Source organism: Haemorhous mexicanus, chromosome 16, assembly GCF_027477595.1.
Source record: "Haemorhous mexicanus isolate bHaeMex1 chromosome 16, bHaeMex1.pri, whole genome shotgun sequence".
Taxonomy (NCBI): Eukaryota; Metazoa; Chordata; class Aves; order Passeriformes; family Fringillidae; genus Haemorhous; species Haemorhous mexicanus.
In genome coordinates this window covers 15,326,556-15,344,772 of record NC_082356.1, presented here as the reverse complement: position 1 = coordinate 15,344,772, position 18,217 = coordinate 15,326,556, and the positions used below count along the sequence as shown (strand labels likewise).

The 18,217-nt window shown below is 49.8% G+C and overlaps 1 protein-coding gene across 1 annotated transcript; it reads right to left on the bottom strand.

Annotated features, from left to right (window-relative positions):
• Positions 1 to 684: 684 nt before the first annotated feature.
• LOC132335006 (hydrocephalus-inducing protein-like) lies at positions 685 to 16,598 on the bottom strand. Its single transcript, XM_059861128.1, has 12 exons — positions 16,594 to 16,598; positions 16,229 to 16,415; positions 12,453 to 12,564; positions 10,370 to 10,516; positions 9,259 to 9,493; positions 7,554 to 7,719; positions 6,974 to 7,072; positions 5,166 to 5,369; positions 3,831 to 3,959; positions 2,302 to 2,479; positions 1,560 to 1,783; positions 685 to 834 (listed from the first exon to the last, which is right to left on the bottom strand). Exons 1-12 carry the CDS (start codon positions 16,596 to 16,598, stop codon positions 697 to 699), a joined length of 1,824 nt encoding a protein of 607 aa, XP_059717111.1. The 3' UTR covers positions 685 to 696.
• Between the last annotated feature and the right edge of the window lie 1,619 nt (positions 16,599 to 18,217).

The following is an 18,217-nucleotide window of genomic DNA, read 5'->3' as shown; positions in this document are numbered from 1 at the left end:
CCACAGCTCCTCTGCCATGAAAAGCCAGTACAGCTGAGTTCACTGCTCTCAGTGACACTGCCTAGTCTGGTGTACAGCCTGAACCAGAAATTGTTTTGGGGCCTGGGAATAAGATTTGCATGCATGGGAAATCTTCATTGTTCTGCAGATCACATGATCTGTTCTGCAGAGCATCTTCTTCCTGAATTAAAGCTTCCCATGCTTGTGCGGCATCATGATGGTGCATAGGGACCCACCAAGTTACCTAGATAAGCCCTGCCACCCCACCAGGGTTCAAGCCACCTGATTTTGGGTGTTAGAGGGTTTGCTGACACATGCAGTTCTCTTCTCCTTTTGTTTAGCGTGCTTGGTTAAATTGGAACCAAGACATCAGCTGGGAGTTGTCTCTTTCAGAGCTAGGCAGCAGGGACAGAATATAGGCTGTTCTGGAAGGGCTTGAGGGTCTGCACTGGGTCCCCCCAGTTCTAGGGACAGAGCCCCACACCTGTGGGAAGCTGAGCAGGCCAAAGCTCAGCGTGGGGCTGGGGAAGGGAGGACACTCCACTGCTGACATGCAGTGAGTCACAGCCACCAGGACCAGAGCCTTTCTGGAGTCCAGGCTATTCCCAGCTCTGCAGACCCAAGGAGCTCTCAGGAGAAGGGGACATGGCTGGGTGGTCCCATGGGGCACCTGGAGATGGGGATGGGAGTCCCTACTCACTTGACAAGGCTCTGGCACAGGTGCTTGTCAGGGAACCTGCACTTCAGGGGATGGGATGTGAGCTTTTTCTGCAGCTCCAGAGCAGCCTTCTCTATCAGCATCCTCACCATGTTTATCTGCAGCTGAGTGTTTGGCTGAGGAAAGGCAAGACAGTGGCTGGTTAGCAAAGGTCCTTCCCAAGGCACAGCTCGCACTTGAGAAAGGATCACACCCCACTCTTGTTGGGAGGGGCTGGGGGGGTCCTCCTGTCTGGCTGCTCAGTGTCTGTGACACCTCCTGCTCTCTTAGCCAGGACCTCATCTCCAGGGAAGTAACTCCAGCATCTTTGCCTGCCCAGACATCGTTAGCAAAGCTGCTCTGGCCAGGCAGACAGATAAGCCAGAAACCTTCCAGAGTTCCAGATACTTGTCTGCCCTTAGCCAGTACCAAGGCAGCTTGGACAAAAACTGTCTTGAAAGGGAACCAGGACCAAGCCTCTTGGAGATGAGCAGCACCAGCACAGCCCCAGGGCACAATCAGGCAGGTGCTGTTAAGGTCTGTAAATCTGGCAGGGCTTGGGTTGGGACCAACAGACTCCCCAGAAATGACCTGCATCTCCTTCAAAGCATCATCAAAGTACCATCCCTGGAGCATGGCCTTTAGGATCTCTCCCCGGGGTAGCCAAGAAGCTGCTACAGCCCCAGAGGAGACCATGACCAGAGTGGCAGCCCTAGGGGCAATGCTGAGGTGACACCTGGTTGTCAGTGAGCAGGGAGGTCCCAGGTGCCATCAGGGCACCAGGAAGCTGCGGTGGGCTGCAAGGGGCTCAGGTGACATGGAGAAGGTGGCATGTGCCAAACTGAGCTGCAGCTGTTCTTACTGCAATGCCAGAGCCAAGCAAGAAGGGCTGCAGGTCCTGAGTCTTCGGATTCCAAGTCTCCAAGGTCTGAGTCTTTGGGGTCTGAGTTTTCAGGGTCTGAGACTTCAAGGTCTCATTCTTCGGGCTCTGAGTCTTATTCTGAACATCTTGTAATTTATTCCTCTGCTTGTACTGTTGCAGGTATTTTTTAGGCTGTTTCAGTGGCTTCTCATCTTTTCCATTTTCTGATGGAAGAGAAAATCCACAAAGAGAACTGTGAGCAAGGTGCCAGTCCCATTTAAGCTGGGAAGTCCCCACCTCCCAACATTGGTTTCTTCCAGAAAGAAATCCCTCAAGCCATCCATGGAAAGTGGATGCTGCTGCTCCTCTCTGAATCCTCATGTTTGCTCCCACCCATCTCCCTCTCCACAGAGGAGCATCTCACCCCCTGCAATGTCACAAAAATCCAACACTGCCAGAAGCCCTGCCAGCCTCTCTTACAGCCTTCCCAAGCCTTTCAGTCCAGCCATCACCTTCAGGACCCTGCCAGATGTGCTGGCAAGCTCTGCAGGGTGGTTCCTGGGACAAAGCCCACATGGGATCCTCTGCTCAAGACTCATGAAGCAACCAGGGGGCTTGAGTTGGTCTGGGAGTCCTGGAACTCTCCAGGCTTGGTGGAGGTGAGCATGAGGTGCCCTATAGGCATATGGTTAGGGAACAAAACCTGAGGGGCCCTTCTTGGGAGCAGACAGGCAGTGCCCACCTCTGATGTTCCAGGGCAGGTTCACACTGATCATGGGGCAGATCGCCTCTCCTTTCAGCCAGATATTTTCTGGTTCCAGGTCACCCACTTGAAGCTGGTAAGTCCTGCTGAAAGCTCCTGGTAATGTCGGCAGGTAAGAGAATTTCAGCACTTGCTTCTGGCCAGGTGCAATGAAGCCCTGCAGGGACAGGAGAAGAGGGAGGGAATGCATCAGAGTGTTCGGTGGGGCTCAGGGGACAGACAGGCTGAGGAGACAGGTTCTCATCTAGAAGAAACCATCGGAGCACAACACCTTTATGATAAAGATATTACAGTGTTGGCTTTCACAACTGCTAGAGTAAATACTATGTGGCTCATAATGCTAACTTTTGTAAAAGAAGTTTTGGTAAAGTTTAGAGTCCTTTAATGGGAATGTTGGGTTGTGATACCAATGTTGGTGAAGAGTTGTTGTAATATTGACATTTACCAGTGAAGGAATGGAAACCTGTTGAACATGTTGAAAAGTAACAAATGACCACCACTAGGACATTTGCACATGCTCCAAAAAGGTGGGACAGAGGAGGAACTATGTTAAACAGTTTGAATATGTATAACAATTTGTAAATATGTATTAGGCTGATACAATACCCAGGGTATATAAAGGGTGTTGCTGTGTTGACTGGTGTGTGCCTCTGGCTGCAGCTAAGTACCCAGTGCTGTTACTTCTGCTTTATTGACTTTGTCCCCTATTGTCTCTTCTTAAATTTTCTTTAAATTTTAACTGAGGAGTGCCCTTCCCTTCTCACACCTTCTGCCTTCCTTGTGCCCAAAAGGTCGAGCCTCTGACCCCGGGGTGCAGTGTGTCCTCCCCAGGGCTCATAAGGCTGCAGCCCCAGCACAGCCCAATGTGAGCACAGCTCTGCTGCTCATGGGGTTTGCCCTCTGCCAGCAAGAGCCTGCCTCAACAAAAAAAGGCTCTTCTGCTGCTGCTGTGGGAGGGAAGTCCCTGCTCTCAGCAGGGCCAGCAGCTCCTCTCATTCCCTGTAGGAGACAGGCATGAAGAAATGGGAAAGCCAATCGCTTCCTCTTCCCGCTGCAAGGAGGGACAAAGGCAGGAGCGCTGCTTCTGCTCAGAGAAATCCAGGCAGGACTGAGAAGCTTGGACAGTGGTGGGATGCTGCTAATACTTGTGTTTGTGCCTTATTTTCATCTGAGAAATCTATCAAAAATAATTCTCCTCTGCTCCCCTTACAGCAGGACAGGACAGTGACCAACACCCTTGTGCCTCCTGCCAGTGTCTGCCTTGTGACAGCACAGCCACCCCCCAGCCAAGGCCGTGGGGGAGTCTGTCAAGAGAGCACTTGATTGACCTCCTCTGCCCCTAGCAGAAATTGCTTACAGCCCTCTCTCTCTCATGGCTGGGTTTGGGTTTTCCCCTCTGACTTTTTTCTCCCTTTCCGCTCCCCCCCGCCCCCCACCCCTTTTTCCCCTTTAACACTCTCCTCGGCCACCTGACAGAGGGCTGGGGGTCAATCACTTGTGCTACTTACAGTGGTAGGCTTGACCAGAAACACACCAGGCAGATGCTTGTCTGCAGGGCAAGGGATTAGCACCCAGCTGAATTCACTCCTGCCAGTGTTCTCCAGGCTGATCGTGCTGTGACCAACTTCATTAAACATCTGGAGAGAAGGCACAGGAGAGGGAAGTTACAGACCCAGGCCTGCTGCTGGGAATCTCCTTCCTCTCTCCTGGACATGGAAAGCCAAAACATCATAGGAGCAGGGAGGAGATAGGGGCACTTGGGAACCTGGGGAACCCCCAGGCACAGGGCACCTGCACAGCACCAGGGAGCTCTGGCAGCACACAGAGCTGTAGTAACAACCATGTGAGGGCCAGCAATAAATGAACCAGGGCACACAGGCCCTCTGCACTCTGAGGGGTCACCAACAGCCAGGAGAAACAGAGACAGCACTGAGGCATTCCACGAGAAAAGGCACCTGCATGCAAGTATTGGCAAACAACATGCATGCAACAAGGGACTCACACAGGGAAACACAGACAGGGCCAGCAACTGGAAATATCTGTGGGCTTTCAACTGGAAAAGAGTGAAATCAGGAATATTCTGGGACAGTCTCTCCAACTAGAGTGACTGGAAGCCCAATTTCTTCCCTAATTATTTGTGGATTAAGCAAGAGCTTTAGACAACAGCATCTCCTTGGAGGTCAGGCTTTAGGCGTGGATCAGCAAAGGGATGTCTCAGAGACATCCCCCTCAGAGCATCCCCACTGGGACCCTGCCTTGCCCAGGAGGCAGCGTTAGGTACCCTCAAAAAGAGGCATTCCCAACATTTTTGGAGATGGCCATTTTAAAAACCATGTTGGATGCCGGATGTGTCCTGTTGCTATAGAGCGTGACACGGCACAAAGCACCAAGACTCCGTCAGAAGGGTGCATAAGAGGGATTTAATATAGCAACATGTTGCTTTTATAGTTTTTCAAGGTATTTACATTTACTTAACAGACATGTTCACTGCCCATTGGTCATAAGAAAGAAACAAAGTTCTCAGTAGGTGAGCAAGGAGCCATGTCATTCTGTGAGCCAGCTAAAGTCCATATCTTTTAATTTTCTCTCTTCCATCACCTTGTCATAGGGATAGCCTTGGTGTCTTCCTCAAGAGAGATACGGGGCTTTCCTTATCTTTAGGAAGCCCTCACTGGCTCACAAGAAGAGCACACAATGCCTTTCCTACATGTCCCTCAAAGGCTGTACTTCCAAGCCCCAGAGCCAACAAAGGGGCTGGGAAGGGGAGCGAGCCCTGGACCGAGGTGGGCAGGAACCCGCTGGCTGTGGTTCTAAGGAGCAGTGGCAGGGGGCATGCGTGGTACCTGTAAGCCACAGTTGATCTCCCGGAGGCTCAGGGAGTAGTTGATGCGTGAGGCAATCAGCTCCACCTTGTAGGTGGGACCTCCCTCCACGCAGCACAGCGCCCTTGCACCGGTGATGATGTCCTGGTGGCCAAAACAAGTGAAGGAGACCTGCTGTCTCTCTCCTGGCTGCAGCACACCCGAATGCGGCACGACAGCAAAAGCCTGGATGGAGGACAGGAGAGATTGAGGTGTTGAGTGTGGAAATGGATGCAGAAGAGCATCTTGGAGCAAAGGGCAGCTGTAGCTGGAGGGGCTGTAAGAGATGGTCCAAAGTTTCCCTCATTTGCCTCCTGACCATCTCAAGGACAGAGACCAAGACCCTGAGGACGTTGACTGGAGTTCTGGCTTGGTTGAGGTGGATGCTGGCCAAGGGATTGTTTGCAGCTGTGTTTGCTGTGTCACCATGGTACACTGCTTAGAGCAGCGCTGGCCAGGAGCAGCTTGCTCTGTACACTTACACCTGCTTCACACCCACTCATCACAATAGCCCAGGGATTTCCCCACCTCTTGGCCAAATGAACTTTCTGGGGTAACTTTGGTGATCCCCCACGGAAGATCCCTCATCTGCCTCACAACCGCTGTGACGGAGGGAGATTGAAGCCCCCTCCCAAGGACTGAGACTGAGACCCCTATAATTCTAACACAGGGGGTGCTGGGCTGACTGAAGAGGGATGTTTGCCAAGTGTTGCTTGCAGATGCGTTTGCTGGACCTAGGACTGGTTTCCCATGGGAATCAGTCCTGAAACAATGGGTCCCACTCACTGCTGAGACTGACTTATCCTGTTTTGGAACATGGACTGTCTGTACCCATTTTCAATAAACTTATTCTCCATTTTCTTTTACCTGTTCCCTCCTCAGTGGAGGACTATAAAAGACCCCTGAGTTAACCAAGACTTCGAGATTCTCCCGAATATGACAAGACAGATCTATTGGCTAGACCACGAGGATTTCATCTCTCCATTGGTAATAACATTCAACCCTTTTCTCTCCTCTGTGTCTCTCTCTCTACCCTTTATCTCCTTTCTAATCCTTCTATCGCATTTGCTGCGGGCACTCAATAAAAGGTGGATTTGTTTTGATTAATACTGAAATCCCCTCTGGGCTGTTTTTTGCACTCTGAGAGCAGTTAATGAACCATCACGACCCCTGCTTGTACGAGCAGATCGTGACAGGGGCCAATTCCCCACACACAGCCAGAATCACCCTAATCTCATCCTGCATCTGTGCCACTGACCAATGGAGCGACCATAGGGAAAATCTCCCATACTCACGGATCAATGCATTAATTAATACACTACAGTGAATTGGGATGTCTCTGGGCAGTAGAAATTCTCTCTGATGCACAGCTTGCCTTAAAAAAGCATTTCTTACTGCTTTTAGAAAAGGAGGAGACTCAGAGTGAGAGCTCAGGAAGGACTCCAGCCCCGCTCATCTGACTCCTGAGGCTTCTCCCCTCTCTCTCTGATTTACAGCCTGCTTTCTCAAGGCACCTCAGCAACAGCTCCTGCAAAAATTTCCTATGGACCACCTGATGAGGTCCAGGGGGAGCAGTGCCCTCCATAGGTGTTGCACAGCGTCCTTGGGCAGCCCTACAACATGTCCTGCTCAGCCTTTCCAACAAGCAGCTGCTTCAGCAGCACTTTATGATGGGCCTGGAGGGATGTGAGGCCCCTCTGTGGCCAATGCTGAGGGCCACCAGCGGGACTGGGAGCTCCAGCCCTGCCTGACATACTGACAATGGGCAAGTGAGATAGATTCCCTCTTACCTTCTCCGCTTCCAGGGGAGTGTGCGGTGCATCCAGGGAGGATATGATTCCTGACAACCCTCCTGGGAGCTGAGGGTGTTCAGGAGTTTGTGAAGGCACCTGAAAAACAAGCAATTTTCTGTGCTAGGAGGAAGAAACAGCCACTTTGCAAAGTCTCATTTTATGAGAGAGCTTCAGGGCCAGCAGTGCAATAGCAGCTCTCGGGTGAAAGCAGACACCTGGAAACAGGTAGTCTGGCTGCATTGGGAAGAGAGTACATGGGGATCAGGACTCATCACAGCTTGCTCTGGGAAGGAAGCTGGAGGTCTTACCATGATGACGCAGGTAAAAGCGTCATCTTACATTGTGAAGAAAACCAGGCAAAAAAATCCCACACTCAGCACAGGTCTGTAGGATCTGAGCGGGCTTCTCCAAGGAAAACTCTCTTATTTCTCCCTCCCACACGGCCCACACCCAGCCACGAGCCCTGCTGCCCAACTGTCAGGGCACAGGGCAGCAAAAAGGGAGGTCAGCACAAGCATGACTTGGTGGTGGCAGGCTGGGGAGGCAATACAAGCAGTAGGTGTACAAGAAAATCTACCTCTGCTCCTGAAGATTGGGCAAAATCCCACGATTCTTTCAGGGCTGTGGCTGGCTCCTCCACATTTCTAATCTTGAAGCGTCTCCTTAGAGATGCCAGGGAATCCAAACAGGGTCTCTTCCCCTTTGGTGGTTGGGGTTGAAATTTAGATGGGTAAGGCTCACATCTGGAAAATAAAAGAACCATGAACAGGGACCTGCAGGGGGAGGGAGAGACACCTGCACAAGCAGCTCCTGGCCAGGATGCAGTCCCTGGATGGGTACTGGTGCATTGAATTGAGAAATGGTTTGATCCATCCCTTCCCAATCCAGGCTGGAACAGGTCTGTTCTAAAGGCAGCCCAGGGATGACACTGAGGTAGCAGCAGTGCAGGCAGCTGCAAGTGCTTGCACTGAGCAATTGCAGAGGACAGGGATGAGCATCTTGTGGGGATGCAAAAAGCACAGTGGGAGAGGGAAAGGCAGAGAAGGCAAGCAAAAAGGTGAGATTTGAGGCAGCAAGGGGCAGACCCAGCCAGTGATGAGCTAGCACAGCAAACCCCAGTGCCCAATGTCAGAAACTCTGCAGCTCCACCAGGGATTTATCAGGAACGTGCCCCTGACAGTGTTGGGGGGGTTGGCTGATATTTTCCAACACTCCCAGGTGACTCAGGTGACATTCCCCATTTTAAATTGAAGCAGGTGCTCACGGTAACTCTGCTTGTGTTTCTAATGCCACGTGAGGAACACAGTTGAGCCGTGCCTGCCTGTCACCCTGCTGAGCTGCAAGTGCTCCCCACACAATCAAACATGACCTGGATGTTCCATTCCCAGACAGGCATTCAGGGCCTGCAATGACCTGCTCCCCAAAGAATCACTGTCTCTAGTTTTGTAGCTTGTGACCTAAGGCTGGGTTTCATTTCTGAATGAGGGGCAGTCTCATCATAACTCCCCAAGAGATCCCTAATCATCTATCCCACTGTCTTTAGTTTTAATGAACGGTTTGAGGCAACTTCCCTCAAAGGACCATGGTGCCCAGACAATGCCATTTTTCACTCTAAAGTACAAACTCTCTGGGAGGCAGGGAGAGGAGATGATGTGATGAACAAGTCCTGCTGTCAAGCAGTACAGAACCCATAAGGGGCATGTTGCAGGGGAAAAGTCAAAAACAGTAACAAGTGTGGCAAAAAAAGGGAGTGAAGAATCCAAGGTGTCCACTGAATGCTGACCCTGGGAAAGAAATCATCCTGGCAGTAAAGGAGTTATCTCAGAAAAAAAGGAAAGGGAAGGGAACAAGATGTTCAGCATCAGCCCAGGCACTAGGTAGCTCTTCCTCTGGGTTTGGGACTTTCTGGACATCCTCCAGCACAATGCCAGGGAGGGAGGCAAGGAGCAGAAAGCAGCTCCTGCAGAGAGGACCCATCCCAAAGCAGAGGGGCCAAAAGGGCCTCCAGCAGCGCTGTGGGAGCTAGGACTAGGAGCCCGTCATCAAGGTGGACATTGCCTCAGGCCAAAGAGGTCTGAGAAAGCAGCTTTCACCCCAGCTTTCCTTCCCAGGGAAACCACTATGGGGGCTATGCAGCACCAAACTGGTGGAAAACCTATTCCCTGAGCATCCAGCTGCTCAGTGTTATTTGTCAGACCCCAGGCAAACAGCTTTGTTTTTTGCCAGGTACAAACAGGGCACCAGAAAGAAGAGCTTTGAGGAGAGGGCAAAGGTGCTCATACCTCAACCTGTTCCCCTGGCTGTCGGAACAGATTGACCAGTGGTACTGGACAGGAAGTGAGCTGCAGTTGGTCATCTTCAGAGAACGCACTTCTTCTTCAGTGCCACGCATGAGGCAGCCAGACTCCAGGCTGCTGGGCTGGATCTGGAGATTTGGGGAGTGAGCTTCTCCCCAAAGGCTGGCACGGGACACTGGGGAGGTGTTAGTGAGGCAGGAGGTCTTGGTGTAGGTGGAGCCTAGGAAAAGGACACAAATGTCCATTTAGGTACCAATTATGGCATGACTCCTGGTGTGAATATCCTGGCAGGATGAAAGTGTGATTGGAGTTTAGCTCTTTATTATCTGAACTACAGCTCACTGAGCAGCTGCATGAGGAATTAATCAACACTGAGTTGCCTTTGACACAGATTCCAGACTGCAGCCTTGAAAATGCCTACTCCTAGCCCTGCTGAACACTACAAGCTCCTCTCTTTGTGATGGGGAGGAACTCCCTTCCCTGCCCCAAACCAGCACCAGTTATCTCTCTGTGATGAATGTGCACCCAAACCAAGCACTTACTCTGAGAATTCAAGCTGTAAAATTCCCTGTTAAGTCTGCCAACACTCCCACCGTTTTCAAGATACACAAACCGTGAGACAACATGAGTTCACACCCATGCTGGCCACTGTGATTACTGCTGCCTTTCTTGTTTCATTTATTTTAAAGGCAATTTAACAAGTGCCTTCCTTCCTTCCTTCCTTGCTGATATATTCTAGTAAATAACTGTTACTCCTTTTCCCATCTTTTTGCCTGGAAGCCCTGGAATTTCAAAGGTATAATAATTTGGAGGGAACAGGGTCATCTTTCCATTCCAGGATGATTCCCGCCTTCCTTGGCAGACATCTGTCTTTTTCCTGGTGTCCCAGGACAGGGACACCAGAAAATTTCTATTCATTGGTTCTATTTGATCTCACAATGGCAAAATGCTACCTGAGGCACCCAGCAGCTCTGGAGTTCACTCCCTGAAGAGGCTGCTGTGGCAGACCATGAGTGATGGAAGCTTTTATGTTCAAGTACTCCATTTTGGAAGGCACAGATCCCCCACGCTGTGTCCCAGCCCAGGGAACACTCACCAGGGGAGATGTCCCCAAAGTCGAGCTCATTGACATCAAAGTGTGAACTCAGTTCGGTGACACAGCCCCTGCACGGGAGGACAGAGGAGGAAATGGTTTGGTTAAAGGGAATTAAAGCAAAGCTGGTGCGACTCAGGGGTGTAAAACCTGGTGTCAGGGGCACTGTGGGTTTCAAATCAACACAGCACCATGTGCTCAGCACAGTGCCTGTGTGCACACGAGGCAGCTAAAGCCAAGTGGCTAGCAGCCAACAGCCACTGATGGGCTTTGGGCACAGAGCAGGCAGAAAAAGCCCCTGAGTTGCTGGTGGTCCCATGAAGGACTCTGAACAAACACCCACTGAGGCTCTGTGCCTCAGTATCCCCATCTGCAATGTGATGGACATAAAGGTGTCCCCAGGAACTTCTGTAACCAGCCTTTCCTGCTTTGCTCCTTCTTAGCTGTAACTGCTGTTCCCATGGAGGAACTTTCTCGGGAGATTTTGACCCACACAAGCATTAAAGACAGAGTTTTGAGACATGAAACCAGGGGAGCCCCAAACATCCTCCAAAAAGAGCAGCAGCAGCAGTTCTACCCAAGGGACAGATGAATCCTAGAGGAAAGGACCAGCTTGTCAGCAGTGCACCAGCTGGCACAGCCAAGAGCAATAGCTTAAACAACCAAACATGGGTGTCCCGAATCTATAACACCACCTCACCTGTCCTTGAACTTAGTTTCCAAAAGTCACCAACATCCACTGAAATCAGCACTTGAAGCTGCACAACACTCACCAGTTGATTTCATGGTTGATGCCAATCAATGCCCACTCTGCCTTTTGGTTAAAAATCAAGGAGCAGTGAACTGTGGCCTCTATTGTATTCACAGGACTGCCCCTGGCTCTGCTCTGCACATCTCAACATGAGACACCCGCCCTTGCTCAAGGAGAAAGCTGCTTATGCAGAAACATCCCACAAGCAGTTTGGGGGAGGGACAGAGAAGAATCGATTATTTGATGGTGAAAGGTTCCCTCTTGATTTCCATAGTTAAAAAAACAGCACTTATCCTCCAAAAACAAAGCCAGCATACTTGTTTCTCTACTATGGGCAGATCTACTCACCACTTTTCTCTTGCTTAGTAATAAACTCTCTTGTTCTTTTTAATCCATCTCTCTCATCTCATTGGTATAATCAACTGCAGTTTGCTTTCATTCCTTCACTGCCTTGACCCAGTGCCTCATAGCAGCAGCAGCCCAGCTCAAAGCTCCAGAGCAGCCAGCATCAGCTCTCCTGCTTACACTACATTATCCTAGGAGCACATGGCTCAGGCTAGCAGGGCCAAGCCCAATGCTGCTGTGGTCCTGAGCTCTGCCTCCGCTATTACCAACCCTTCTCCCTTTTGCTGGGCCAGGATTATCTCTTGCCATGGCACCAGCCCATGGGATGACACCCAAGTCCTTGGGACAGTTCCTGCTGCACAGTTTCCTGACTCCCACCTCAGCCCTTTCCTGGCTGTGCAAAGGAGGCACCAGAGCACTCTGTGCACAGGAGCTGGGAGCACAGCTTGTCCCCCCCAGCATGGCTGTGAGAGGTGACCTGAGGCTGCTGCTGCCCATCTGGGATGGATTATTCACAGAAGTTTCTACAAACACTGCTGCTGGGGCAAAATCAGCCAGGCTGGCCCATCTCCAAAGCCCTGGGGACCTTGGACCTTGTTCAGGTGGGACATCCCAGAGCAGCTACTGCCCAAGACTGATCCATCCCACTGCCTTCCATGGCCCAAGGCAGAGGGAGATCCCTGCAGGGAGGAGTCATTCCAGCTCCCAGGTACCACCCAGGGCAGGAGGCATCCTCACACTAAGGCAATGCCAGGATCAAAGCAGAGATGAAGACCTCAGGAAAGACCTCTTATCTCTGCTCCACCCCAAAATGAGGTAGGTGGGGGATGTCCCAGAGACAGCTACAGACGTGCCCACCAAGCTCCCAGGGTCCTTACGTGATAGTCAGGATTGCAGACATAGGAGATCCAGCCACACTGAACTGGAATTCTTCCTCAAACCTCCCCAATACGGTGGCACTGAAGAAGATCTGAATAATCTGGCTCCCACCTGCTGCAATGATGCCCTTCTTGGGTGCCAACTTGAAGCAGAAGCCCACGTTTGCACTTGAAGGGATATAGGTGAAGGGAGCATCAATAGCTCCTAGGTTAATCAGTTCCACCTGCAGCAGCAAGAAAGCAAAATGGAAATACATGTGGACTCTTACCTTCTTATGAGTTATTGTCCAATGATGCAATTAATAGCCAGAAATAGCAGACGATGCTTTGAATGGCAGAAGTCAAAAAAATACAACAGGACAGGTTTTGCCTTTGGGTTTTCTTGCAAAGAGTGGTAACTCCACAGAACTGGAGTCCATAAGCCTGGGCACTGAGCAGTGCACCTCTGCTCAGCATCACCAAGGTCATTGAGAGCTGGCCCTGAGAGCAACGAGGGCTGATTGCAGCTGCGTTGTGAATTCCCCCAGAGCTGCTGCTTCCCCAGTTAGCACAGCTCCAACAGCACCATCTACTCATTCACCTTTTCCCATACCATGAAAACAATACATTGATTATGAGGCATCAGCATCAAAATGTACAGACAGCACCATCTTTTGGTAAGAAAACTCAGCATGTCTTTCCCTTCCACAGACAAGCTTTTGAAAGTGTCTGGCATGGTGCAGTGCCTCATTTTCTACCTTTTTCAGCTGCTCTCTCTCTTTGGTGGTTTTTTTTTTTTTTTTTGAAAACTTGACATTATTGGGGGGGAGGCACATAGGTTGAAAAATCCTTTGCTTTATTCCCAGGAACACTTTTACTCTTTCTAGAGCCAGAGATGCACCAAGGCTGAAGTGTGGCGAGGGACTCGTCAGCAAGGGAGAGAACTCCCAAGCCCTTTGCAAGGGCCAGCACTGAGCAAGGAGGGTGGATGGCTTTCCTGTCACTTGCAGGAATAAGCAGGAGACACTTGCCTGGAAGCTGTTTGCAGTGGACTGAAGCTCAAAGGCAGCCAGTTTGTTCCAGCTGCTTCTGAAGAGCCCAGTCCAAAGGTGCCTTGTGTCTGGCACTGCCACAAAAGCCTCTGAACATGCAGCTTTCTGACCCAGTGTTGGTTTCATGTGCCAAGGGGTTATTTTTCAGGAAACCTCCCAGCTGATCCCCAAAGCAGGGACTGGGGCTTAATGAACAACAGACACACATTTCTGACCCCCCCAGATTTGAGCAGTACATCGAACATTCCCTGCTCACAACTGCCCAGGTTGGCAGGAATTCCACAGATCCACCAGTCTTGCTGCTGCCTCAGGAGCCATCAGGATTCATTCCAAGCCCTGCTGCTCACCTCATATATGTGGGGGGTGTCGACAGAAACGTTCCCAAGGTTCACTCTAGGAGAACTGAATTCAATCAAGGGTCCTTGGCCTTCTCCTGTGAGGCACAGGGGCAGCCTGCTCTCACAGCCTGGGGAGAGATGTCCATTTCAGTACAATCATTCCCTCTGTTACACTGTATTTTCCAGGCTGCTTCAATGCTAGTCCCTGACTTGGAGCTGGATTCAACCAGCTCCTGATGCTGCAGGAGAAGATATAGATGCTTCTCTTCCCCTCAGCCTTGGGGATGACTTGCAATTTCTAACCCATTCATTCCTTGGGCTGGTTTCCAATTTCAGCCACCAGTCTGCTGAGTTTAAAACATCTCTGCTGCCCTGTAGTGACAGGCCAAGGAGTAACAGGTATAAATTGAAAGAAAGGAAATTTAGGTTAGATATTAGGAAGAAATTTTTTACTGTGAGGCTGGTGAGACAGTGGGAGCGATTTCCCCAGGGGCGTTGTGGAGGTTCCAGCCCTGAAAGTGTTCAAAGCCAGGCTGGATGGGGCTTGGAGCTGCCTGATCTAGCTGGAGGAGTCCCTGCCCAGAGGCCTTTAAGGTCCATTCCATCCTTAACATACTATGATTCTGTGGTTTTCTTCCCATGCACTTAGAGGAGCTTTGAAATCCATTCAGTGAAGGCACAAAGCTCATACAGAGTTTGGCAATTACCAAACTACCTGGCCCAGTAGCACAGGACTTTTTTTTCCAAAATCCCCAACTCCTGACACTCAGCACTGTGTTCTATTTCCCCAGACTGAGAGCTGCAAGGTGACAATTCCCACACAGGGAGAGAAGCAGGTGCTGGCCAAGGGTGCTCCTTCTACCAACACCCTGGGCTCAGCCACCTCTGCTCTGCTGGTGTCTGGGCACTGGGAGGTGATCCAGCCTCAGGGAACACATTTCCAACTCAGCTCCTGCTGCCTGATGATGGATCCATGTCAAATGGACCCATCCTGGAGGTCAGTGGCCTGGAGGGGCTTAATGCTTGTTCACTAAAGCTGTTCTGCTCTGTAGCTCTTTGGCCTTTGAGGAAATTCTGGCAAAGCCACGGCATGAAAACCTCTCCCTGCAGTGCCTGGGTTGTTCTGGGATCAGTAACCCAGATGCAGGATTATGAGCCCTGGCCTTGCATGGGAGACTCCCTGGAAGCTACAGGGCCAGGGGGGATGTGCCAGCAGTGCCCTGCTGACCAGGGACTCTTCCTAGCAGTTCCATGGGAGCCCAGGGGGCTCAGGCTTGCACCATGGCTTCACTGAGGCTGAGAGAAGCAGGGCAAAGGAGCTGCACCTGAGATGCTGCAGTAAGCCACACTTAAATATTCCAGTGTTTCCAGGGGTTTGAAGGTCACCTTGATTTCAGCCGAACAATTCGGCCCAATTTCTCCCTCCTAAAATAGAAAGAGACAGCAAAACACTTATCTTCAAACTTCACATTTCTTGTTTTCAACCATAGTCCCATAAGCCTTTATTTAGAGCATCAGTGATGAGTGAGCAACACAAGGAGCCCAAGGAAACACTCCAAACCCAGCTCAACACAGTGCTGGAAGCTCTCAGTGCTCAGCTGATCAGCTCCCATTCTCCACAATATTCCTACTACTCTCACACAAGCTCTTGGTCACATCATGCTGCTGTCAGCTACAGTGGGATGCAACTGCCACTGTGCCCTGGTGGCTCTTCACAAGAAGAGAACATGATCCCCTTCCTTGAAATACAAGTATTAGTTAAGCTGTTTTGAAAAAAAGCAAAGGTTGGCATTATTCTAGGGTTTACTCCAAGATCAGAAGGGATTTCGCACGGTGCAGACACCAGGCATTCATCGTCTCTCACAATGCCAGTACTCAGACTCAGGGCCCTGGTTGATGGGAGAACATGTTGGTTTGCTTGCACAAACAGCAAAGGAAAAGGTTTTCTGTCCCTGTCTCTGTGTGCAGGAGAACTCAAAAGACCCATTTAAACCTTCCACCCTTGTGGCCAGGCTCTCAGAGGACACTGGAAGGGATACAGAGAAATAGTGCAAGGCGTGGTTACAGGAGGGGATTGGCATTTCCATGATTAACCTTGGGCTGAGTTTGGCCTCATTTTCCCAGCCAACCATTGCAAACTCCAGGTCAGTGTGTGAGCTGGCAGTGCTCCAACAGCCTCTGCTGAACCTCACACACCAAGTGTTGGGGGAGCCCCTACCTACAGTAACTGCTCCCTGTGGATACGGCAAGGATATGCTCAAGAGTGCCCTTGAGCTCGAGCCCTGGCAGCAGAGCTGGGCTTTGTCAGGCTCCCAGCCCTGCCTTGAGCCTCCAGGGCAGAAAAGCTTTTAACATTTGGCCTTTTTAGGTGAGGTCTGAAGGTGCACCAGAAAGTTGATATCCTCCCTTCCAACACATCGAGCCAGCTGAGGATCTGCTGAGTGACTGCAGCCAGGGGTAGAGTGGGTGGGAGGAGGAGGAGGGGAAGGAGGAAAATGGGGTTTTCAGCTATCACTTACCATTGGCTCAATGAAAAAAATATCATCAGAGAACAGCATGGGGTCTTGCTGCAACTTTGCCATCTCCCCCGGCAGCTTCAGGAGGGCAGCGTGATCTTCACAAGAGCCCTTCTCCTTTTCTGTTTCTCTCTCCTCTGGTAATTTTTCCAGCCACAGCTCTCTCCCTGTCCGCAGGAATCGATGCTGCCTGCAGCCACAAGAGAGACAAAGCCAGCAGATGGTTTAAGAAGCCACATATTTGCAAAGAGAATTGTGAGTGCAGGAGAGCAAAGCACTTGAGGAGGAGCAGCAGTGTGATAGATGAGTAATGAGATGATTTATTGAAAAGCAGGGTGCCCCAAGGCAGGGAATGATTGGCACCTGACTCCATTGATTCACAATGCTGAACAATTGCTTTATTAAACTATATTAGATTACATGATACTATACTATATTAAAGATACATACTATACGACAATGAACACTAATGAATACTAAAGAAAACTCATGACTCTCCAGACAGCCAGGACACAGCTTTTTCCAATTGGCCAAGGAAACAAAACAATCCTCACCAGAATCCAACTGACAAATCACTTCAGGTAAACAATCTTCCTAACACATTCCACATGAGTAGAAACAACAGAAGCAGCAAGTACAGGTAAGAATTGTTTTCTCTTCTCTCTGTGCTTCTCCAGAAAAAAAAACCCTGACAGGGAGAATTATGTCTCTCTGTTCAGAGAATGTGAATGCCACAATGATTGACTCTCACAGTTAACAGACTAATATCATGTGTAGAGGTTAAGAAAATTTTTTTTGCCCTGAGTTGTTATCGAGGGACAGCCAGGGTTGGGATATTTGGGAGGGTCGGCTCGTCACTACGGTGACATCTGACCTCCAATCAAGATTTGAGGAAGTAAACTCCACCACTGGACAGTGAAGAAGGAGTCAATGGAAAAAATTTTGGGAGGGGCTAAAGGGTTAAAAGGTGAAACCTCCATTGTGTGGGTGAGCACATGGTGGGGAAAATCCTTTGCTCCCAGCACCATAATATTTTCTCTGTTGGGTCTTCTGTCATCTTTTTGATAAGGTTTAATAAACCTTTCTAAACCTATGAAAAGGGAGTGGCTATTTCTCACAAGCAGCAGCTCCCCAGAAATGGCTGACCCCAAGCCATGGGGCTCCCAGATGGATCAGAGGATAGCTTGTTGTTCACTGGCCTGGCAGGTAGTTTTACTCCACACCTGCAAGCTCAGGAGAGGTTTCCAAAGCCAGTGTCCCTCAAGAGACCCTCCTGGCTCAAAGCCTCTGCCAAAATTGAGGGAGAATCCAACAGCCACTTCAAGTGGCTTTTCCTACCACTGAGCTGCTGGGGGAGGCAGATAAAGATCATGGAGCAGGACTTCCCTGGGAAGGGGAGACAAAGCTGGGTTGCAGCTACATGTTACCAGCACTGTGAAAAATGCATATTATAGGATTGGCTCTTTGCAAATATTAAAATGAATACTATATGTGTTATATTGGAAAGTTATGTTGTATTAATCCTTTTTTTGTAGTGCTATACTAATCTTTTTAAGTAGTGTGGTGAATATAGTTTTAGGCTAGAGAAACTATGTGATGTAAGATACTTTTTCTAACTAGCTCAAGGAGAGATAAAGCATCAAGACACCAAAAAACCCAAGAGAAGAATTGTTGCCTCCTTATCAGGGAGAACCAGACTTCGAGAGACCAAGATGATTGATTTACAAGATGAGGGAAAAAGTTGACAGTAACCAGAAAACACCCTTTGTTTGAAAGGAATGTTTGCATCATGTATTAAATATATGAATATGCAACAAGCTATTGATTTTTAAGAGTGAATCGTTTATTAGCCAAATGTGTTCTGTGGCAGAGCACCCAAGCGTCAGTAATTCTTTGCTTTTTTAGTGTCCCTTTATTGTACTAGCTCTAATTGTCCAAATTCTTATTACTCGAATTTTTATTACTATTTTTATAACTATTTTATTACCGTTA